This window comes from Phodopus roborovskii, unplaced genomic scaffold (genome assembly GCF_943737965.1).
Source record: "Phodopus roborovskii unplaced genomic scaffold, PHOROB, whole genome shotgun sequence".
Lineage (NCBI taxonomy): Eukaryota > Metazoa > Chordata > Mammalia > Rodentia > Cricetidae > Phodopus > Phodopus roborovskii.
The window spans coordinates 31339627-31364437 of record NW_026126410.1 but is presented as its reverse complement, the minus strand read 5'-3'; the positions used below and the strand labels follow the sequence as shown (position 1 = coordinate 31364437).

Below are 24811 nucleotides of genomic sequence, written 5' to 3'. Positions count from 1 at the left end.
AATTGTCATAGTAAGAGCTCACTGTTAGGATTCAATGAGTATCAGTTAGGAGGCCTGGGAAGTCTGTGGTCTGCTGGCAGTGTTTATCCCTAGTGAAGGGACTTTGGGAGGGGTACTCTCACAGCCTAGACACATGGGGGAGGTCCAAGGGCCTGCACCAAATTATGTGACAGCCTCTGATGATGCCCCACTGAGGCCTCACCCTCCATGAGGAGTGAATGTGGGTGGGATAGGGGGGTTAGGAGATGGGGGGCATGGGAGAACTGGAGAGAGAGGGAACTAGAATTGGTATATAAAACAAGATTGGTTTTAATTTAAATAAAAAAATATCTTTAAAAAAATTCAATTTACAATATAAGCCATAAAGTAAGCACCTCAAAAATTACCCTATGGGGGGAAAAAAAAAAAAAGGAAGGAAATCAAACACTAATTTAGCCTGAAAGTGGAGTGTAAATATGTGAATTGAGTTTGTGATTTAATTTTGATTGCTTTTATGCTCAAATTGGGATTACATAGGTAGGCTAAAAAGATGTTCATATAAATAAAATTGCAAAAGGAGAAATTATTTTTCCAGTAAAATTATTTCTAATATAATGAGAAAATATTCTTCTGTTTTCATTTTTGACTAATAATTAATCCTAGTGAAAAAAAGTATAATTCTAAAGTGTTTCTTTCACTGATGTCTTGACTTTGTACATGTGTATGTCTTCCTGTGTGTTATATTTATCAGTATTTACTAAAAGCAGTCACAATGTACACACTAATTTAAAAATCGTAATAATTCTACAGGCATGATGAGAGAAATTTATAACCCCAACTCCAGGGTTATTCATGAGTACACTTTTATATGTATTCACTGTAATTTTCATCTGAATTGTCTCTTCAACACTTATGCTTTCAAAGGTTATTCCCCAGTTTGTGTTGTTATTTGGTGGCTTTTGAAAACTTAAGTTTTCATAAACTTGATTGGCAGAAGTAGGCCACTGGTAAAAGACCTTTAAATGTTTTGATTCCAATCTTCACTCTACTGCCAAGGGTGCCCATTCCAGCCTGCTTCCTATGTGCTCTCCTTAACCAAGATGGGAATAGTTTCTGCCATGCACACAAGCTGCTTTAACTGCTGTCACAGTGTATGATGCTCACAGTTTGTTAGACTTTGTCCTTCTGAAAATATGAGCCAAAAATAAACTCATTTTCTCTTAAATAATATCTGACACCATGATAAATAATGTGAGCAATGCAGCAGCTCATGGGAACATTCGTGTCCCTTGGTTCAGCATGTTTACTGGTGGGCTGCTCCATGTCAGTACTTTTCTTGTTTTCACCAACTACTGTAGTTGGTCCTAAACCAACTACAGACAGAAAAGAAAGTCACCTTCCCTTGCTTCCTGTTTTTGTCTGGATTTTAATGAAAGAGAAAATACTTACATTGAAGATGAATTTTCCAAATTCCAAATCTTTGAAATAGTTAACTTTGTCACAATTGTAGTAATGGCTGAAGGAGGGAAAACTATTTCCTTTTGTTCAAATCCTTCTTGTACAGTACTGTAAATCTCTGGCCTGGGTTGAAACCTCACATTTCTTTTTACTGGTTAATGACCCAGCCAAGGAAAGATCTCTGAAAGGCATGATTGTAGTGATCTATTATTTATGATTTATTAAAGCTTGCCTGAGGAACAGAAAACAAATTCAGGAACAGAAACTTGGCACACATCTTTAATCTCAATGTCCAGAAGCTAGGAGGTAGTGTTGCACACCTTTAATCCTAAATCTCAGGATTAAGAATTACATGGATTATTGTGAGTCCAAGACCTCCAAGCTCTACACAAGATTGACCCAGTCCTAAGAAAAAACAGCTCACACAAAGATGATTTCAGCACTCACATGCCTCTATTCTCAGCTTTAGAGAGGTACGTAAGGTAGGAACAAGGACTCAGTATCCAGAATTTATTTTCCAGCCATATTGAGAATAAGAATGGCCAGCCCTGGTAGAGGTAAGAGCCTATGTTTTTCCATGTTTTATCTGGACTTTTACCCTAACTTATGCATTTTTCTTTTCTCTCCCCCCCAATACAGACACATACACACATACACATGTTTGATTCTCATTGTGTGTGTAAAGTACCCTAACTTTTCAGGTGTTGTCATCAATAATGCTATAGAGGAACAGAATTGAGGAGATAATTATGACTTGTCTCTTAATTTATGGAAGTAGTTTTCTGCTATTGTTATATTTAACCATCTGTTTTGTCTGTGTGATATTGTAGCCAGAAATCAAAGTTAGTATATACCATGAATTGACAGCATTATGAGTACAGTCCTAATCATTTTTAAAAAGCAAGGGTCAAAAGAGCTACCTACATATCTCCAAGCCTATTTCTCAAACTAACAATCATGATCAAACTGATCACTTCAAAGTCACATTTTGAACCAGAAAGAGAAATGATGCCTTAAGTAAATCACTTTCCATCTCAAGAACCATCTATGACCTGGAGCTCTTTTTCTTCTGAAAAAAAAAAAAAAAATGAAAAGAAAGAAAAGTATCCATTAGTCCCTGTATATACAGATTTCAAAAATTAAAAGTAAAAACAAGAGAGAAAAAGCCACCACATGTCTAGTACCATCCTTAGTGACTAAACAAAATGCAAATTGAATTTGCAGCATGGCTATATTTTCTTATAGATAACAGCTATGCCCAGGAGAAGTGGAACTTCAGATTGTTGACTTGGAGATGAGTGGGAAGACCCAGAGAAGCTGGAGGCTTTGAGTATCTGAAGTCTGATGAGGCTTCTTTCCCAGGAGAACAACCTTCAGTAATGTCCATGAAGAAATCAACTTTCATCACCTAATGAAATCCTAATTTCCTCCCTTGAAGTAGTTCATATGCAGGGCTGCTGAGTTCCCATCTCACTACTTATTTTCTTCTATTTCTGTTATTAGAGATAAGCCCCAGCAGGTCCCTAAAGCTGAAGAGCTATGTGCCATTCATGAGAAGGTACACTAGATATCAAAAGAACCATTCTAATTACTATAGATAAGAATCTGCAGAACATTATGATACTGTAAGTGTAGAGTAATGATGAAATAAATACAATGTTGATGGAAATTCATCTACTAACAATGAGACACTAAGTGAAGATTCTACTTTTAATGCTGCTACTTGCAAATTTAGAAATAATACTGACCTTTTGTTTCTTTGATCAAATGAAACATGGAACAAAATGTTACCCAATTAAAATGAATGTAAAATGCTGAACTACCTTGGATTATTGCAGAAAAGGATATTCAAAGTTTTAAGGAAAGAATAATTTCAGGTAAGTTCCTACAACTCCCCTTCACACAGATGTGGAGGGCCAGAGGAAACACATTTCACTATGTGGAAAACAGATTTGAAAGAGGAAATGGACACGTAATTGGTCACTTTACTGTGTAGTCTATAAATTTAAATTGCCATTGGTTTAGGAAATTTGAATACAGCATAATTGGTTCAATATTTGAATGACAGAGTAATTAGTAAATATGCTTGAGGTCAAAAGAAGAATTTCATTGTCACCAGAAAGGCTACTAATGAAAAGAACAATAGGACATCATGGCCTTCAGAACTTAGTCATTGTTTTGGTGATCATCCTCCTAGAAACAAGACAGAAGAAATTAAAATTTATAAATACAAAAGAAAAGAGAAGGTCATTGATGCCTTATTTGACAGTTATCACCAAGAAATTTGTATGTGAAATAAAAAAAAAAATAAAAAATTCTTAAAATGATGAACCAGCAACTTCATTTAATTTGGGTACTAAGGGTCCCTTTAGTCTCAAAGACTCTTGAGTAAAATAGCAGCTGGGGCCATTTGATAAAGGAGAAATTATATATATATATATATATATATATATATATATATATATATATATACAAACCTCTGCATAGTGACCTGTAGTCCTTTACCAGTTTGACTGTACACCAGCAGACAAAAAATAATAATCAGACATTTTGGTGAAAGACCCTGCCATGAAGGACACCAATTATAAAAGTGCCAAATTGCTACTTTGTTCTCTAAAGAACAAAGAAGTTGTGTCATTCAAGTAATAAATGGAGTTTAAATCAAGTGTGTTTAATGCCTGTGCCTATTTTCCCCACCCCTTCTTATTCCATTTCTCTAGTCCCAGAATTTATAATTAAAACAGATAGGCTCATTTTCTGCTAGAATCTCAAAATTGCATCCCTCATCCATAGAGTAAATGGTAATAAGGTGAGAAAGGTCAAGTACAAATCATCAGTATGGCTTCTCTCCAGAAATCACTAAACCAAAAATAATTGTAAATTCCTAAGGGCATACAATGATTAATGTTATCTACAAGGACTCAAAAGACACAGGGCTAGAGATTCTTAGATTCCCTTTCAAATTTCCTATTTGGCCTGTGGAGAAGACAGATGGATTTTGGAAAATGACAATGGATTATCATAAACTTAACCAGGTGGTGACTCCAATTGTAGCAACTGTACCAGATGTGATTTCACTGCTAGAACAATTAGCATGTCTCCTGGTACCTGGCATAAGCTATTTATATAGAAAAAAAATTTTTTACTACTGTGGGAAAATAACTAATTTAGCAGTTTGCTTCTTGTTTGAAAGTCCAGGTAACTGACCTTACTATCCTGTCTTAGTGTTTAAATCCCAAGTTATTTTTTATACATAATTTAATAAGAATTCTGATCATGTTCATTCATTAGATATGTTATTCCACTACATAGATAGTGTTTTGCTGATTGTATATAGAGAACAATGTAGAAAATAAAAAATAGGATATATTCCAGGCTTTAATTAATGATCTGTGAATAGGATTCAAAATATATCTGGCAGAAATTCAAAATATTATACTTTATTTAAACCTCTATTCAGACAGGGGTTTGAAGTATGATGTTTGCCTGTTATTTTTGTGTTTTGAAATGTCTCCCACTAAAAGACAGTTTGCAGTCTTGACTATACTGGTTACAGTTTCGGTAAGATATAGAGCTTTTCATGGTAGAGTCTGGATGTTGAAAACATGTCTATAGGTGTGGTACTTTGAGAATCACAATAAATCAACACATGGATTAAATCTTTGTTCTGTTATTCCTGGTCAAATATAATGTAATAAGTTCCTGCAAAGAAGATTCCTGACTACATGAACTTGACTACTTCACAATGTGAACAGAGTCCTCGGTCATGACTTGCCACCTCTGATGAGCAGAAAATCTCAGAAACCATGGGTTAAAATAAATTCTGTTTTTTTTTCTTTTTTCTTTCTTTCTTTTTTTTTTTTGGATATTTAACAGAGAATGATATATAATAGTTAATAAAAGGGGCCAAACTGAAAGCTTTTAAAGCAAGACCATTTTTTTTTGCTGTTGCTCATTTGGTTTAGTTTAGTTTGTTTTGTTTTGTTTTTGTTTTTCTTAGGGTCATTCTGTTCAGAGGGCATACTAATACAGCAGATGAAATGATGCTTTGATACTGAATGGCTTAAAAGAACTGGATTGGACTCTGGTTGGTCATTATGGGTAAATGAATATTCACCAAAGCTGAAGGACTTTAAACAGGGCCCTATTTCATCTAAGAATACTTATTCCATTATTGCAAACAGCTTATGATTTAGACATTTATCTAACAGATAGCAATTTGTTGTGTAACATGAGACATGAAAAAATTAATGGAGAATGTCATACATTTGTTTAATGTATTTTGATCAACATAGTATCCCATATTTTTTTCCATTTATTCTCTCGTTCAATTAGTTTTGTTTTCATGTATTGCTATCATAACTGCTGAGTACAGGATGTTCAAAAATACACCTCTGAAGATAACATATTATTTCTCCTCCAGAAACCACCAATTATTGCTCTCAGTGTCTGAGCCCCTGGAGTTAAGTTCAGGAAGCAGTCTCCTATACCAACTTGTTCAAGGGTACCTCCTACTTTCTCTTCTAAGAGGTTCAATGTGGCTGGATTGATGTTGAGGTCTTTGATCCATTTGGACTTGAGTTTTGTGCATGGCGACAAACATGGGTCTATCTGCAGTTTTCTACACACTCTCATCCAATTGTGCCAGCACCATTTGTTGAAGATGCTGTCTTCTCCCCATTGTATAATTGTTAACTCCAGGGGCACAGACACTGAGAGCAACAATTAATAAATGGGACCTCTTCAAACTCAGAAGCTTCTGTAAGGCAAAGGACACAGTAGACAAGACCAAACGGTAGCCCACAGACTGGGAAAAGATTTTCACAAATCCTATATCTGATAAAGGGCTGATCTCCAAAAGAACTCAAGAAACTAGTCAACAAAACACCAAATAACCCTATTAAAAAATGGGGTACAGAACTGAAGAAAGAAATCTCAATAGAGGAAATCAAAAAGGCTGAAAGACACTTAAGAAAGTGCTCCACATCCTTAGCTATCAGGGAAATGCAAATCAAAACAACTTTGAGATACCATCTGACTCCTCCCAGAATATCTAAAATTAGAAACACCAATGATGACTCATGTTGGAGAGGATGTAGAGAAATGGGAACACTCCTCCACTGTTGGTAGGAGTGCAAATGCAGATGGAGAGGACAAGACCAGGTGGCCGACATACATAAAGACAGCTTACCTGAACAAGAAGGAGCTAAAGGGCCACTAGACTGGTAGCTGGGAAGCCAGCATGTGATTGACTCAGGACCCCCTGAATATGGGTCTCAGCCAGAAGGACTGAGCAGTCTAAGGGACCTCAGACAGTGGAGCCAGGATATATCCCTGGTGTACAAAAGGACCTTGCTAACACATCCCCCATGGAGGGATAACTGCCTTAACCTAGAGACAGGAGAGAAGCCCTAGTCCCTACTCCACATGACCTGTCAGATCTACATGTCCCCAACTGGATGGCATTCCCCTACACATGGAATTGGGGTTGGGGGGATGGGAGGGGAGGGTGTTTAGAGTGCATGTGAGAGGGCAGAGAGGGTAAAAGGGAGGGAGGGAGGGAAGGTAGAGGGATCTGGGATCGACATGTAAAATAATAAATTAAATAAAAAAAAAACTTGCTTTGTCTCCAAAATTTAAGTTCAATGACAAGTTACTGGGGAAAAGGATTTCTAACTTTGTTTCCACAGAAAATGAAAAGCAGTGGTTTCCTTCCAAACTAATATGGTTTGATCAAGCCAGACTGCCTGAAACAGAGTACCAGGTGATCCTACATTCAAAACAGCTGGACAAAGCAGCCTTGCAGACTACAGCCAGGATATCTGCATTTTCTTAGAGTCCCCCATGACAGTGCTCCTTACCAGCAGGAAGTAGTTTGGAAAGAATGATGCCCAAATTCCCAAATATTGTCTATAAATGTTTGTTTACATTTAAATGGATTTGGTTATATTAAATAAATAAATAAATCACCAATTACACATAGTTTCTCAGGGGTAGAATTCCTAATTCTCTTCCCCATTAATGATAGAATTATGAACTGGCTTGGTCTTGTGAAAGTCTGATTTATTCCTTCCTTCCTTTCTATTTGCTGTAAATTTCCATTTATAATAACCTGTCACATCCAGTAATGACCTTTTTTTTGTTGTTGTTGTTGTTGCTTCCCCTGGTCTTAATCTTTCTGTATCTTCTTCAATAATTCCAGTAGTTTTGGGTATGGGGTATGATGTAGATGACCCATTGAGAATTCAATATATATTTTGTTCTCTGAATTTTGTCCAGTTTCAACAGTATCATGAATACATGATTGTTACTGTTAACCCCACAAAACAAACAAAAATAATGTATATGCCATAGATTCTAGGATGGAAATAAACAGTATTGTTCCTATAACTGACTGCTAATTTCTATTTTGAAATAAAAGTAATGAAACATTTTAATAAATATAACTTTAAAATACATATATTACTGATCTTTTGCAAGGAATTATTAAATATTATTTTTCAGTAATGTATAGCATTTAACCTCAGTTCTCAATATATAATTGTTTTCTTTTTAAAATATATTTTGTTATAATGCAATTATATCATTTTTCTCTATTTTTTGACCTTCTATCTCATTTCAGGTCTTCAGTCTCACTTATGATCCATCTCCATTTTAATAGGCTGCTATAATTTTTGCACACATATAGAGCCATACATGTGTGTGCATGTATATTGGTGTGTAAAACGTTTTTGTTATTTTTGTCCTTGTGTGTGTGGTTCAGAGATGATTGTTTTACATTGAACAAGTTATAATAGGGCTTACTCTGGAAAGAGCCTAATTCTACTTTTCCCAGCTGTTATTTGCTTTACTTTTTTGTCTAGAAATAAGAGTAGGTAAATATTTTTCCCCTTGCACAGTATCAAGTCTATGAATATTGCCACCATTCCAGTTTATGCAGCCATTCCTAGAAAAGATTGTAGCACAACAAATTTCTGGATATTCTGCTCTTATATTCTTTCTACTCCCTCTTTTGTGATGTTGCTTAACCATAGATGCAAGAGTTGTGATTGAATTGTGTCTATTGAGTCTGAGTTCTGGACAGTCATTGAACTCTTCATTGTTTCCACTGTTGTTTCCTGTGATGGGATCTATTACTATAAAGACAGATAAGCTACACTTATGTAGGAAAGGTAGCAGTGCACAACATGTGCTTCTGGGTTGTGAATTAAGTTTTTATATTTATAGGCATAGATTAATTCATCTCTCATCCATTATCATAGAAGTTTATTTTCAGTAGATGGAAATTTACACAGAGGTCCAGAACTGATCAACTACAAAAATGTGCTACTAGACCTTTTAGTGTTAATTACATGAGTGTTTTAAGACTGACAGTCTTGGATTGGCTAAATTATGGCTGACTACTCTCTGCTGAAGATTAAGTCTGTCTTTCTCAGCAGCCTATTAGTTCTTTAGTTCTCCATTTATGGATGGGACTTTTTGAGATTGCTCCTGTCCATGTTTCCATGACAATTCATGTTGCTATTATACAGATTTTCTTTAGACAACATTGTTGATAAATTGCATATACAAAGCTACCCTGTTATGTATAAAAGATGCTGTCTCATAGCAGACTTCCCGAGCCTTTGGCTCTTATTATCATCCTATCTTTAGTTTTTGGGATTCCAGAACCTTGGGTGAAGTGACTGCATTATGGATAGATCAATTGTGAATGAACAAAACACAGTCAGTTGTTATTCAATTTTATTAGCAGTAAATTTCTGTAATAGTATTCACTTGCTGCAAAAAAAGAAACTTCTCCAAATAGATGTAAATGCAGCATTCATATCTAGATATAAAGACATGGGTTAAGAATGTGGGCAATAAAATTCATTTGGACATTATACTTGTTTTAAAAAATGGAAGTAGTATGTTATTCTTTAAAGTTCATGACATTTCCAGCTGTAAGTCATTAGCTGACTACATTTAAAGCACTGGCCATGAATTCCCTTCTATTGAGAAAGTCTTAAAACAATAAAACAGATGATGGTTGTACTCAAGGTAAACATTTCTTAATTGTCCCATTGGAGATACATTGTCGTCATCGCTGCAGTTAATAGGTTTTATATCTTGATTGAACTATTGAATATTTTCTTTCCTTGGCAGCTTGAATAACATCTTCTGATTGTAAAGAGTAAGGTTTTTCCTCCCGCTGCTGCTGGTGTTGTCTGTGCCAGCCCCAAATAATGTACCGAGACTGTATATGATATATTGCTGTTGGCCAGGTACTAGTTTCTTATCAGCTAGCTCTGTCTTAATTATTAACCCATTTCTATGTATTTCCACGTGGTCTTACTGGAGAGTGGGGACTGGCGGTTCTGTTCTCTACCTTCTCTCCATGCTGACTCCTCCTTAATACTTCCTCTTTACTCCTTGTCTCCTAGTCCCTGCTCTCTTGCTTTTCTATTGGCCAACAGTGCTTTATTCATTAACCAGTAGGAGAAACATATTTACAGGATGGCGTCTCCCATCATCTGATACTATGAAAATTAATTATATGTACAAACAGATAAAACATATTTAAATAGAATTGTGAAACATAGTTCTTAGAAGAACACTAGTCTCCATGTTTCATAATTCAATTAAAATATATTTATAAATGTGTACACATATAATTACATATGAAATATAACTATTTTATTAAACATGAGAGGTTACCCTATTGCTTTCACAAAATGTGTAATTTATCTCTCCCTTTTCCTTTGTATTTCCTTTCTTTAGTTTTAATGTCCTGTCCCCTGTTGTCTTTGCCCTTTTCTTATTCATAGTACATTTGGCCTATTAGTCTTCTCTCTAGAGATCCTTTAGTGCCTAACTTCACCCTACATATTCTTTTTTTTACTTTCCATGTTCTGTGATTACTCCAGGTTATATGAACTTCCATATAAAGTTTAAACCTATGAAGAACAACTAAGAAAGAGCATGCTCTCTTTGTGTTTCTGTCTGGGTCTGGGTTAACTCACCCTGTGTAATATTTTTCAGGTCTGTCTATATAAAACTTTTGCTTTTGGTACATCTGAATATGATTTCTTTGTGAAAACATATTATATTTTGACTATCTAGTCATCAGTTCAAAATGGATTCCATTTCCTAGCTATTATGTATAAACTCAAAATCAACATGGCTGAACAAGTGTTTCTGATTTAGGGTAATAGGTCTTTGGGGCATATGCCAAGGAGTATTATTGCTGGGTATTATGGAAGTTATTTTAGATTTGGAAAAGTCTTGTCACTGATATTCAGATTGGCTTCACCTATTTTGGAATCACACCAACAGTGAATAAGAATTCACCTTTCTATATATCATCAGCAGCATTTATTATTAGTCAATTTTACCCAAGTATTTTACATAGTCTTCTGGGGAAAAGGAGAGTGTGCCTGTTATTGTATTTAAGATAGATGTGTCACATTATTTACATGCATGACTTTGTTAAGCCATCAGTTTATATGAAATTGTATCTGTGCTAATCCTCTAAGCATAGTCCGTATGAAAATAATACAGCTCACTGTTGCATAAATGTTGAACCTTTTTATATCTCTGTATTTCCATACTTTAAAAACTGTGTTCACATTTCTAGGTGTACTAAGTATGGCTCCCTAGGATCAAATTGGTCTTTGAAAGCTCAAGACTTATTACTCATTACATTGTACATTTACAGGGAAAAATCATCTTTCAAGACTTATCTCAGGTTCTTTCTTATCTTTGAATCCTTTTTTGAATTCCTCAATGATCTGTATATAATCACATCCTGTCCTGTATCAAGACAATTACTAAGAATGTGTCTGTTGTATGACTTAAGAGAAAAATATTAAAATTTTAAGAAAAAAATTGAGTACACTAAAACATGATTATTTGAATTAAGCATAAACTTAAGAATATTCTGGTCATTCATGAAAGTAGCTGTTTTTTACTGTCTTGGTTTTCTTTTGTTCAAAATAGAGATACTAATAAATCCCTTCATAATTCTATTTTGAAGGTTATGCAAGTTTATCTATGTAAAGCAATTAAAACAGTGCCCAAAGGAAGCATTTAATAAATTTTACCTATTATAATTGCAACCTGGGGATCTTCATATTTCCATTTAACCCACATGACTTAATACTGTCTCAAGTTATAATGCATTCTGCATTAAAAGTATGATGGAAAATGTGACACATATGAAAGCATTCTACACATGATTAAATTTTAGACATTTCTTTATGAAAATGCAAACTGAAGAAATATTTTTAGCAGCAATCCATCTCTATTGTTAAAATTGCAAGTCAATAATTTCTGTGAGATTAAATGTGCCATATTTTCTTGGAACAGATGCCAAGACAATGTCTAAACAGTATGATAGGCATGCAGTTACTTATATTCGAGAAAACCCAAGTAATTATTCATTAATGTGTATATATTGAAAGTTTTTGTCCTTATTGTTTTCCTTTCTTTTTGTTTGTGCTCATACTGATAAAGTCTTAAAATGTGTTTTGTAGACAAAAACGGATGTCTATATTATATCACATAAAATAATCATATTTAGCCTTGATATTTTACTAAATTAAAGTTATTTTGAGGAAAGGACTGCCATCATCATTGGATATTCTTGCATCTTACTTGAATAGAAATAAACTAATAGTTATAATAAACAATACCATCATGCAATTTCCCTTAGATTGGTACCAACAACAGTATCTCCTACCATTAAAAGTAAAGTTTTCAATACCCATCTCCACAGCATGTGAACTGTGCCAGCTTCTAACTTGATTAGCTCATGTAAGACCATGTTTGGGTAAAGGTATGTTAAACTCAATATCTCTCCGAAATGCAGTTTCTAATAGAAGTACTCTGATAATGTTTGTCTTTTATGATCTTTCTACAAAGAAACAGAATCCCAAAATAGAGGCTTGTTGACAGCAGTCAGTGGACTACTTTGCATTGTATTTTTCAACTTTCCATTTTCCTTACACTTGAGTAGAATGTTGTCTATACTAATTAAACTTTCTAAAATCAGTCACAATGCATTTTCTAGAAAGAGAAGTACTGTAAATATACTTATGTCACTTTAAACACATGCATTCAATGTCTTGAATTTATCTCTGCGCTGTCATAATTCTATTCCCAAATCCTGAAGCATCAACATAGAGTTAATTAAATTTTAATTAGTCTCCTTGTAGAAAAGAAATCTTGGCAGCTGATGTTTCATTACATTAGGAATGCATCTTTTTATGAGAACCATGTATTCTTAACACCTATCACAATGTAAAGCCATATACCTATAGAAAATGGCAATATTTAGCTGCAATAGATTAGATATTAGACAAACCCCTTTTAAATCCAATTTGTATGTAATTTATCCTTTGGTCGACTAGAGGAATTCCATACTGCCATTAAAATTCCAAAGATGAAATTCTAAAATCTCAAGCAATAATTTTCAAAACCTAAGCCCTAGATTTATATCATTTGTGTAAGCTGAGAGGGAAAATAACACTTGAACAAAAAAAATGCAAAAAATATTCACAATTTTTTTTAAATTTTTCTTTTGCTTTTATCACTTCCATGTCTGGTAACTGAAATCTATGTATATGTCTCAGTCAAAAACAATCTTTTGCTATGAAATTTCAGGTGATGTCAGAAGGCTAACACAGAGATAAAATAATTGTCTGTGGAACATAGTTTGAAAGCCATACTCTTTTTGCATTATCCTGAATTTCTAATTCTATTAAATAAATAAATAAATAACAGGTATAAAATAGCTATTTGAAATAGTCATAGAATACACTATTTATGTTAACTATTAGGCTTATATGATAAAATTGAGGGATTGTATAAATATCAGCTTTGTGCACTACACTCAGAGACATCTGCATTCTAGAGTAATATCCTCAAATGTGTCTAGTGCACTATTGTAAGCAATGAGAGTAACAATAACCTCTTCTGAATTGGACCCTTTGGGCTTCAATGCTTTTCTGCCCATTATTTCATGTTCTACTCAGCTGATGGGTTTTCAAAACGTTTAAATTAAACAATGATCAAATTTCGTGATTTCTACACTTAGTTCCAAGTTATTTTACTGCTATTCTTAAATTTCTGTTTGTAGTTTTGCTTTAAACTAAATGCATGTCTTTCAACCAGGATCCATTTACAATGAGTGAACTGGAAAATAGAAGCAAAGAGGGGGATAGGCATATTGCAAACCAGGCTAGAGTCAGGAAGAGAAACCAAGTCTGTTGGGTTTCAATTACAGTGGTCTAGTCACTGGTTTGTTCAACTCCTGTGCAACTCATCCATGCACAGTACACAATTCCCCCTTCCTATCTGTGCTCCTCAAAGGAAACACAGCATTAACTTTCCCATACACAATTTCCCCTTCCTGTCAAGTGGCCGTCAAAGGAAACACATCATTACCTTTCCCACATATTGAGGTTCAGAGCCCATGTATTCTTCCAGCACGAAGAACTGATTCCATACCCAGCCACGTTTAACCCTTTGGACTTGGGATCGTCTCCCTGGCAGGTGGATAACATCTTTTGGTTCTGCGGCTATAGTCTGTTGTGGCTGTGGCTGAAGTGGGGTTAGGAGACCTCCATCAAACAGGATCCAGAGAAACAGGCATAAAGAGTTCCTTGTAAGCATTGGCAAAGGCTTTCTCCCACAGTAGAGTAATAAATACTCCAGTGCTTAATGTAGAGTGGTGGGATCCAGGGTTAGGATGTCTGTGTCTGTGACCACTGAGCTTGCCGTTTTAGTGGAGCGACAGTAATTCACACATTGATGCTCTGGAGGCTTCTGCTTTATTATATTCCATCTAAAGAGACCTACAAAATATAACAAACATATCAAGTTTATGAAACTTCATAGTGACTTTCATAGAAACCATCATTACATCTACTATTGTTTTAATAAACATAATTAATTTATGAATGGTACATTATCTTCAACCTGTTAGTTTAGATTAAGTTTTATACATACTTAGAAATTGTCAGTGACAATGGAGCAAATAGTATATTATAAACAAAGGTAACACACATTCCGATTTAATGATCACCCTAAAGAAGAATGAAATTGATATCATAAAAGTGAATCATTGATTTAGAATAGCATTGTAGTTCATCCTTCTTGGGTATCATTTTTTTTATGGTTATTCTGTGTATTTCAAGCATGTCAACTCTTCATTCTAGTGTTCAACAGACACTGGCACATCATCTCCCATACCAGGTAATGCTAACAAAGAGGAACGTGAACTGTTCACAAAGATGCTCCAGCCAGAGCTAAAAAGACCAAGCTTGAAAAAAAGCACTTTAGATAAGAAAAACAAAAGAAAAAAATTTTTAATAATCCTCCTGAAGTTAGGAAATTGATCCTACCATTGAGCTTGAGGATGATTAAATTTAAAAAAATTAATTAAATTAAAAAAATAAAATAAAAGATCTCATTACAATGATAATGACTGACAGAAGTTCACATGTTACAACATTTCTACATTTTATATTTTACAAAAGAAGAAAGATTTATCTATAATTTGTACATAAAAATACTGAAGGTATGGGAATTTATTTTATATAAGATGTGCATCTCAGAGGAAAAGAAAATGGCATTGTGTTGAATAAAATGTCTTTAAGTATACTATACCTTTATGTTAAAGGAGCTTGTAACATTTTCTCATAATAAGAATTTTAGAAGACAGGAAATGTTCAGTAAGTAAAATGTCCACTGACCAAGAATCAGGACCTGTGTCTATATCTCCAAAACCCTCACAAAAGCTATTGTGGCACCTCCATCCTGTAACTTTAGAGTAAGAGTAAGGGAAATAGACCGGTAGGCACATTCCAGGGAAGTTCTAAGCTTTGTGCATGTGCATACATTCAACAAACACACACACATACACACACACACACACACACACACACACACACACACAGAGTGTATCAATATAAAGGAAAAGAAATATAATATGCATTTTAATACAATAATCTTTTCCTAGCTATAATAAATATGCATTATTAAGGAAGACACAATCTTTTGCCTTGGTTAAGACAGAAACAGGAAGAACAAAAAAATTAAATAAAACAGACCAAATTAAATAAATGTGAAGACAAATACTGCACATCCTGATGATAACAGGTAAAAGTATAGCAGCAGTCCTGCATTGTGTACCTAAGGTTTGGCTTAGCCAGGGTAGTTTTATGTGATATTCTATAATATCACATATACATATATATTATATTTTGTAATGTGTGTGTGAATAGAGGCAATTTTGTCAGCCACTAAACTGTAGTTCAGCCCCAAATTTATTCAATTATAGATCATTTCCCAGTGTCATAAATACTATTCAGTTAAACATCTGATGTGGGAATACATTACCATGAGTGGGATAAGACAAGAGGTGGACAGTGTGCAAGAGATATCCTCTGGATATATTCTATATGGGGACTCATAAGCAGAAATTGAAGGAGGGTGTTATATTGTGTGTAGTTGCTTTATGATTTTGACCCTTTCATCTGCCAAATTCAAAATTATTAGTATTGTAACACCTCTTTCAATTCTAGATAATATATTGCTTATACAATGCAAATTTATACTTACATTATCCAATCCAACATGACTACCATTGGCAATAAGTTGAATGGCTGTTTGAAATTTCAGAAGTAATTATCAAAATGTGTATACTTTCAGTTTATATATAGCTTTGATTACTTCATAAAAAAGATATAATGTGTGATAATACTATAGATCTCTATATTTATTACATGTTAACATAACTTGACCCTTTTTAGGTAAATTAGTACATATATATATATATATATATATATATATATATATATCTTTTGTTTACTTTTGCTGTTTTTGTAAATGAATACTAGAAAATTGAAATTAAATACACAGCTCACATTTGTACCTTATGTTATTTTCTGCTGGATTGTGTACTCAAATTAGCTTAATTAGAACATATGACTTCTACATAATAGTTGCATTCTTAGCATTCAAAGTCAAATATCTACTAGGAACTACATCATATCTATGGTCATATCCATTAGAAGCTCAGAGAATATAGGTTTCTAGGTTTTATTTGCTTGCAAATCCTAAAAGGCATATTTCTCTTACACATTTTCAAATTGAATTTAATAATGTGGAAAGGATTTCATAAGCCTACATGTTTGCAATATCTGTCCTTTAAAGCAGGAAAAGAGTGCCAGATATTGTCATAAGATTCAAATGAACTAGTGTCAAACAAAATACCAGACTGTAGCACAATGCTATTCAACACAGCCTCAACTGTCTCTTTAAACCCTTACTAGATAGAAATGTCATCAAAGTTGGCTCTGTTCTTTACAATTTTTTTTTGCAGCCACCCTTATCTCTTTCCCTCAATGTGATTGTCCCTTCTTATAGATATCAGATTACCATATCTTTTCATCTAAAAGTATAATCTCACCCCTAAATAAGGGGATTCTGACTATTGATGGTGACTTTTTGAAGGAGAGTCAGTTTTTCTTACTAAGGAAGACCACTGAGAGGCTACTCATGCTCCAATTGATGGGTCTTAAACCCATACACATATAAGCAGCTCAAACTAGAGTCAGTGGACAGAGAGAGAGAGAGAGAGAGAGAGAGACAGAGACAGAGACAGAGACAGAGAGAGAGAACATAATATTATGGAGAGAAAGTAGGAGTGACTGGATTTGGTCAAAACATGTCATATGTATGATGAAATTCTGAAGCAACAAAAATGTTTGTCAGAATACTTACTACTTGATTTAGTTTTAGATCTTTACTACTGATACAGTATAAATTGGCAGGTATTTACATACTTACATACTCTTATATCTTTTGAATATACTATTTGAATATAGGTTTTTCTATGCAATGCTCTTACCTCCCTTCATATTATAGTTGACAATCATGAATTTAATAGTCCATATAGACCACAATGACCTTAAATACAAACACTTTAGTTTTAACACCGCCACTATCAAAGGAACATTCATAAGATTATCTCTGCTCCTTCCTTGGGATTTCCTATTCAAAGAAGAGAAGCTATGAAGTAGAAGTTGTATCTGTTTACTCGATTATTTTTTTATTCCAAAATCTAGAGCATTCTAGTACTGACCCTATGTAGATAACTTGACTTAGGAAGAAATGTTGGTAAAAAAGACACATGTTTCCTTCTCCATATGAAAATCAATATATTTGGCCTCCAGATCTTGAATGTATTTCTGTGTGGGCCACACCTCTAATTCCCATGCATGTTAGGTACAAGCAGGAGGATCAGGAGATCAGTATTATTCTTAGTTGTATAGTGGGTTGAAGGCCAAAGTGGACTGCATTAAAACCTTTCATGAATGAAAGAAAATACTTAAAAGCATCCTCTGTATTTCTACTAAAGGAAGAAAATATGAAGTTTTAACAAACCCTCCAGTCCCCACATGGGTGTGGATGTTCTGCACTACAAACTTTCTGGCTCTCTTCTTTAGATTTCCTCTCATTAAACCCCATCCCATCAACCCAGACTTAAATGTAAAATGTGTCTGTATCTGTCTTTTGTCTCTCTGCTTTCTATAATTTAAAAGAAGCCCATAGGCATTATGGGGAGAAATTTAGACAACTCTTCCTTTCAGCTAGAATATCCATAAGCTTATATTTCATGGTCTTTGGTAATATTTGGAAATGTAGGTGGTGAGACTGTAGATATACTTGTCCAGACACAATATTACCAGTCTGGTAAGTGTCCACTAAGTTTGTGTAAATTACTTATTGAGAGATTATTGTCATGCTTGAAAACATACTGTGTTTTATACAGTCCTTCTTATTCTATGTCTGCAAGTAGGCTTTTTCGTGGTCATAGTGACCCATTTCATGGAAGAAATGGCGTGACAGAGAAAGTAAAACTGCACCTAGGATCAAAGAATTAAATGACCATAAGCAGGATTTATTCATGCAGTGGAAACTTAGGACTCATGGCCTTAAATATTACACTATGTTACTCAATTGCTAATTAATGAGAAAGCCGTTTAAATAGGAAGAGGTTAAACTTCTAGAAAAACAGAGTTTATTTGCTTAAAAGTTTAACAAGTTATCTCCACAGAACTGAATATGTATTTCAGTATTGTTCACCAAAAATTTTCATGGGCTCATTTTGTTCTATGAAACACAGGCATTCCAACCCTCAGGTTAATATACACACTTTGAAGGAAAGAGATCTTGTATTCCCACCTTTCACCATGGGGATGTGAGGAGTATGCTTAATTCAAGAAAGCAGCAGAAAAATAATCACGATTTGACAGTAGTAGTGCATTCCCATGATTGCAAAATGGCTGCCAATTCTCAAAGGTCTCCTAATAGCTCAGCTAATCAGCTCAGCAAGGTGTCAGAGGAGTGCTAACTCTGAGAGTAAGTGTGGCACTGAGAAGGTAAGGTCATTTCCAGCTGTGCCTGGCTTCTTTGCAGCTAACCTTAAATGTGAATGCAGTTCTGTGGTCAGAGATGTGAGGTCACACCTTGCATGATTTCCCTGACAGCTGAACAACTCAAGGATGACCTCCAGAATTGGAATCATTAAAAATAAATGAATATGTTAATTAAATAATTAATAGAAAGACATGATTTGTAGAAAGACCCATTTGCATTATGTTTTAGAAGACAACATGCCAGTTCTGTGCTAACAGTCTAGTAGCACTTTATTGTAAAAATAATATTACACAAGTTTCTTCTATCTATAGAACCAATAACATGTACATGCAACTGTTTTAAATTTGATCACTTACAATAAGTACATTCTGAGCTCATCTTATTGTCTTATCATCATAATCTCCACCTGAACTCTAAGTTTGCACAACTTCAGAAAGTGATGAGCCTATGTTTTCAATGTATGATGACACTCCCAGCAGGTTCCAGTCTCTGGTCATACACATGTCAAACAGTGGGCTTTTAAAGTAGATCAAACCAAAGAATTTAAGGAGAAGGGAGAAGGAGCGAGTGTCTGTATTTTGGTGTGTGTGTGTGTGTGTGTGTGTGTGTGTGTGTGTGTGTGTGTGTACGTGTGTGTGTGTGTGCATTCACGTTTGTGTATCTTTGGGTTTGGTGCTTGATTTTTGTTTTCTTTTTATTTAAAAGAATGGGAAGCAACTTCTGGTTGTATAAAACATAACCTAACATAAGAAGAAGCTAACACGAGCATCCTTGCCCCATGTCTTAAGGAAGTGTGATAAAAGTAATAGCCAGGACTATTCTGAGCTGTCAAGCATCTCATAGAAACTTAAAGGAGAAATATTTTTATAAAGGGCCTTGTCACGGGTATGTTTTGTCCTATGTGCCATATTTCGCATGAACAGTTTAAAAATGGATGCTTATTTATTGTTCTCAATCCTGTTTAGAGCCAGAGTGGCTTTAAGAAGATTTTTGTGGGCTGGTGTGGGTCTGGGTAGGCAAACATCCCTTTTAGCAGAAGCAAAATTTGAAAAGCAGACATCATATATCAGAACAATGGAGGCAGTGTATGAAAAACAAACTGATAAAAGCACTTTCTCTATGTCTCCAGATCCCAGAGAGACACAAGCACTTCCTTAATAAATGACCATCTACCTATAAATTACACTGAAAAATGATTCTCCACAGAGCAGAATTTATTGAAGTTGGTTTGAAACACAGTTCTAGATCATTTGCAGTACTTGAACACCGCCCATCATTGGATAATCATTCATTCAATGATGAGTAATACAAATATTAGTAGCTTGTAGTCTATGCTAACTAACTATGAAATATTTCCTAGGAACTTAAAATTACAAATAAAGAATATTTTCAACCCATCTTGTGGTAAATGCCTTTTTTTTAAATTTATACTTGTAATTGGAAATGAAATTTATTAAAAACAACAGAAATTCACCCCTTGTCAAAATCTCGCAAGAAAACTGTCACAATCCTAAATGATCAAGATATTAACTATACAATTAATTTCTTTTTATAATAATTTCGCCTTAAAGTATAATATAAAAATTTGATTTAATTTTATAGTTTATGTCCTTTGGATCTTCTTTTATTCAGATATAAATATAAATAATGAATTTTTAAGGATTCTGGTAAAAATTTTGTTATTAAATACTGTAACTGATAGAATATATTGTTTATTCATTTTTACTTGTATATTGATGGAAACTTTTCTATACATTTCAAAATTAAATTTGCACTTGGGTTAAGTTGGGCTGGAGCTTGTACTTAGTCTTTATCAATCCACATTAGAAGGAAACTGTGAGATCCTTGCAGTAGCAAAATCTTTTTATTCTTCTGTTTTAAGATAGAAGTGGATACAGGTATAGCTAAATTTAATTTTAATTTTCTAGGACTAAGTTGTATAGAAGAGTAGTAAAACACACCTGTTGATGTTTCCAGGCCTGTATGGAGAGAAATTGTTACAGATAGTATAACAGATGATGCAAGGAAGAAGTTTGTTTTGGAAGACAGAGTCACTCTGTATTGTGAGCTGTATGAAAGGAACTTCTCTATTCCCCAATGTCATGAGGGACTGAAACATTTAAACCGGTGAGTTAATAACAGTTCCTTTACCTGGAATTATATTATTATATGCAATTTTAACATGTCCTCTCTACTTGTTCATGATTTTCAAGGATATAACACTCTATTTTATTCTTTCTTTATATCTATCATCTATCCATCTATCTACCTGTATTATTTGAGACAGAGTTTATCTGTATAGCCTTGGTTCTCCTGGAACTTGCTCTTTCCACCTTTATTCTTAGAGGACATTTCTATTCCTTGCAGAAAATCAGAAGTGTTGCTTAATAAAGCATGCTGTAGATAAAAGAACTAGCTGTAAATAACGTGTAATCGCAGAGTTATGATTTGCATCAGACTGGGAAGCTAGAACATACAAAAAATCAGATATATCAAATTGCCCGAGATGCCCACAGCTTTCTATGTTGAAGTTTAGCAAAGAGAGAGGGAGAGCTTTTAAGTGTATAGATAAATATTTCTTGGCCAGTATTTCGATAATGTCATTCTGTATGTTGGTATGTAGAGATGCACGCTGGTCTCTATATAGCTTCAAGGCAGACACTGCAGTAGAGTTGTGGGTGTTGAATATTGATAATAACCTTCTGATACTTCTCTGATAAAATGAGAGTTGTCACATTTGGAAACTTACAGGTATGCTATTCAGAGAAACAAACACTGGGACCAAGAGGGTTAGGATGGGAAGGTGAGGAGGTGTAGAAAAAATAGACAGATTGGTGTGTGCTTGTTACATGATCCAGCACTTGATGTTTCTCTCAGGAAGGTCGGTCCATAGAAAAGTCCAGCCACTATCAGGTGGCTACACACCTGAAAAATGCCCTAATCATGAAAGAGTTTCCCAAAAGGAATTAGAAGCAAAAATTATTTTGTAATCCAAGTTATGTTTATAGGTTATTGATTCCTAGGTGAAAGCTAAAATTTCCTTCCAACTCTATTCTAAGAAACAACTGTAAGATTACTTTTTTTTCCTAAATAGAGGAATTACTCTGCATTTTAGCACCCATAGTGTGTTTTTAGCCAACAGTTTATCAATATGGTGGTTTCTCAGGAAATGGGTATCAGTCTACCACAGGACCCTGCAATTCCACTCTTAGCCATACTCAAATGATCCACATCCATGCCACAAAGAAATGTGCTCCACTATGTTCACAGTATCATTATTTGTAATAGCAAGAACTTCAAAGCAACCCAGATGTCCCTCAACTGAAGAAAAGATAAAGAAGATGTGACACATTTTACAAGGGAAAACTACTCAGCAGAAAAACAAAGCAAAAAACAAACAAAACAAAACAAAACCAAAAAAAACCACAAACAAACACACATACACACTGTGTGTGTGTGTGTGTGTGTGTGTGTGTGTGTGTGTGTGTGTGTGTATATATATATATATATATATATATATAGTATGTATATATATATATATATATATATATATATATATATATTAATAGAAAGAGCCATTTTAGGTTTGAAGAGAAAGCTGATTCTAGAGAAATGTCCAGAAACCTACATGGATGCCCTAACTAATAATCTGAGCAACAGTGGATTATATGCCCTTCCCTGATAATGAGATTGATGTCTAACTTATCTACCATCATAGAGTCTTCATCTAGTAGCTGATTGAAGCAGAAATAGACACTCCTGGAATCCAGTTGCAGAGAGGGAGGAGTGATAAGAAATTGTTATCAAGACCAGGCTACAGAAACTAACAGAGATAGCTGACCTGAAGAAAGGGAAGCTAATGACCCTCCCAGACTGATTTCTGAATGTGGGTCTTAGTTAGAAGGCCTTGGCAGTCTAAGTTACCTCCAACAGTGGAACCAGGATGTATCCCTGGTGCATGAAAGGGATACATTTGGCAGCACATTTCCCATGGAGAGGGATACTCCCTTATCCTAGAAGCAGGAGGGAGGGCCTAGTCCCTACTCCAAATGACTTAGTCCCTACTCCAAATGACTTGACAGATTTTGATGATCCTTCCTAGAAGAAGGCATCACCCTCCCTGTGGAGTAGGGGGGTGGGATTGGAAGGGGTGGGGTGCATAGGAGGGAGGAAGGGAGAGGGAACTGAGATCAATATATAAAATAATATATATATGAAAAATTTAACTGTCCTTAATATAAATAATTAAAAAATGAACAAAAACTGTGAATCAAAGATAATTTTCTCTCTCGTTATTTTATTCATGTATTTCTCACATCTGATGATCTGATGCAGACAGTAAGTCAACATCTCTTGTCTCATAAGTAAAACAAAGATATTTGAATGCACTGATTATGTTATGACTGAAATTTATGAAGTCCACTATTCCTAGCTTCATTTCACAGTTGTTCAGGAAGTAAAACAAATGCCTGAGGTTCTACTTAAATGAAAATTAGTTCTGTAGGCTTTTCTTAGAAGCAAGTGAGGAAACATAATTAGGAAAATCTGAAATAAAACATGGGACACATTACCACTTCTAATGAACAACAAATAAATACAATTTAAGAATAAAATTGAGCCATATCATCATTGTATTTTTGATCATGTTTAACAATAATATTCCATCAAAAGCCTTCCACTGTAATATTAATGGAAAAGTAATCCTAATATATTACAGGACAAAATTAATTTTGAACAAACTTTATTAGACAAATAATTCCTTAAAAATAATTCCTTAAACGTTGAAACATTTTCTTAAGTGTGACTTGACATATGACATTTTTGAAACAGTTTAAGAACTTGCTGAGACTGGGTGACAGTTGTTCCTCTAATCCACCAACCAACCCAGAAAAACAAAGAAACAATCTATATTCTGGCCATTACTATGTAGAAGCAATGTGGAAAGAGCATAAAGTAAAGAATTCGAGTCACAGTAGACATGATTTGTAAAGCATAGAAATTTTAATACAGGGAATTAGTGATGAATTCACGGACTCAAAGGCACAGAATCTACATATGGAAGGTTGTCTGGAAGGCATAATACATGTCTTAAAGAGTTTAGGATTTTAAATTAGATTCCACCCCAGCATCTGGAAATACAGATATATTCTAATAAGAAAAGCCAGATAGTAGGCAGTGAGAGAGCTGCTAGGACCCATAAGAATGTAAGCTTAGCTTAAAGTACAGTTATAACATTAGCAAGACTGTTAGAAAGGTTTACATATAATATTGGACTATTCAGTAATTGCTCTTTTATTTTGTTTAGGGGCATAGGTAGCTCCTATGGGGCTAAAAGCTTACCTTCATAAATGCCATAAATATTTCTACTAATCAATTTGATATATGAAAATATACTTTTGTCTTGTTAAAATGAATACTGTATTTCTTAATCTGTTTTTGAATATAATGTCCTGAATATCAAACCCTAAATGCAGAGTAGTCCTTTGTGTGATTTCTCGGAAGAATGCTGAGTTGTATTCAGGATTATATGTAGACATCAGTGATGATTTGTGATTATTAGATAGGGGCAGAAAAGGAAAAAAAAAGGGAAGAAAGTTTTCTAAGGAGGAAAAATCCCTGAGTAATCACCAAATTCACTCTTTAATGAATCCAGACAGTTGGGAGATCAAATAAGACTCATGACACCCCTTTCCTTACAATTTGAATTTTCTCTAGTGAACCGTTGATGAGCCAAATTGAACATTAAATGTAAATCCCAGAGGTGATTTTGCTAGCCTCTACAAAGTGTTACTGCCATTTATTTTGTCACTGATTTCTCTGTGGCTTCATGTTGGGATTTATCAGTTTCATGCATACTATCCATACATAAATAAGTTGTTATATTGCATTGTTGATTTAAACATATCTGTATGGTATTGCCCTTGTTTTTTCATGTTCTATAGGGGAA

The 24811-nt window shown here is 34.4% G+C and overlaps 1 protein-coding gene across 1 annotated transcript in view; it reads right to left on the bottom strand.

The window, feature by feature from the left end:
• Positions 1 to 14184, bottom strand: part of Cdh12 (cadherin 12) — a 263017-nt gene extending 248833 nt beyond the window's left edge. The window contains exon 1 of the mRNA XM_051182582.1: positions 13864 to 14184. Coding sequence (XP_051038539.1) covers positions 13864 to 14091 — 228 coding nt within the window. The 5' untranslated portion in view covers positions 14092 to 14184. The remainder of the gene's footprint in view (positions 1 to 13863) is intronic.
• Between the last annotated feature and the right edge of the window lie 10627 nt (positions 14185 to 24811).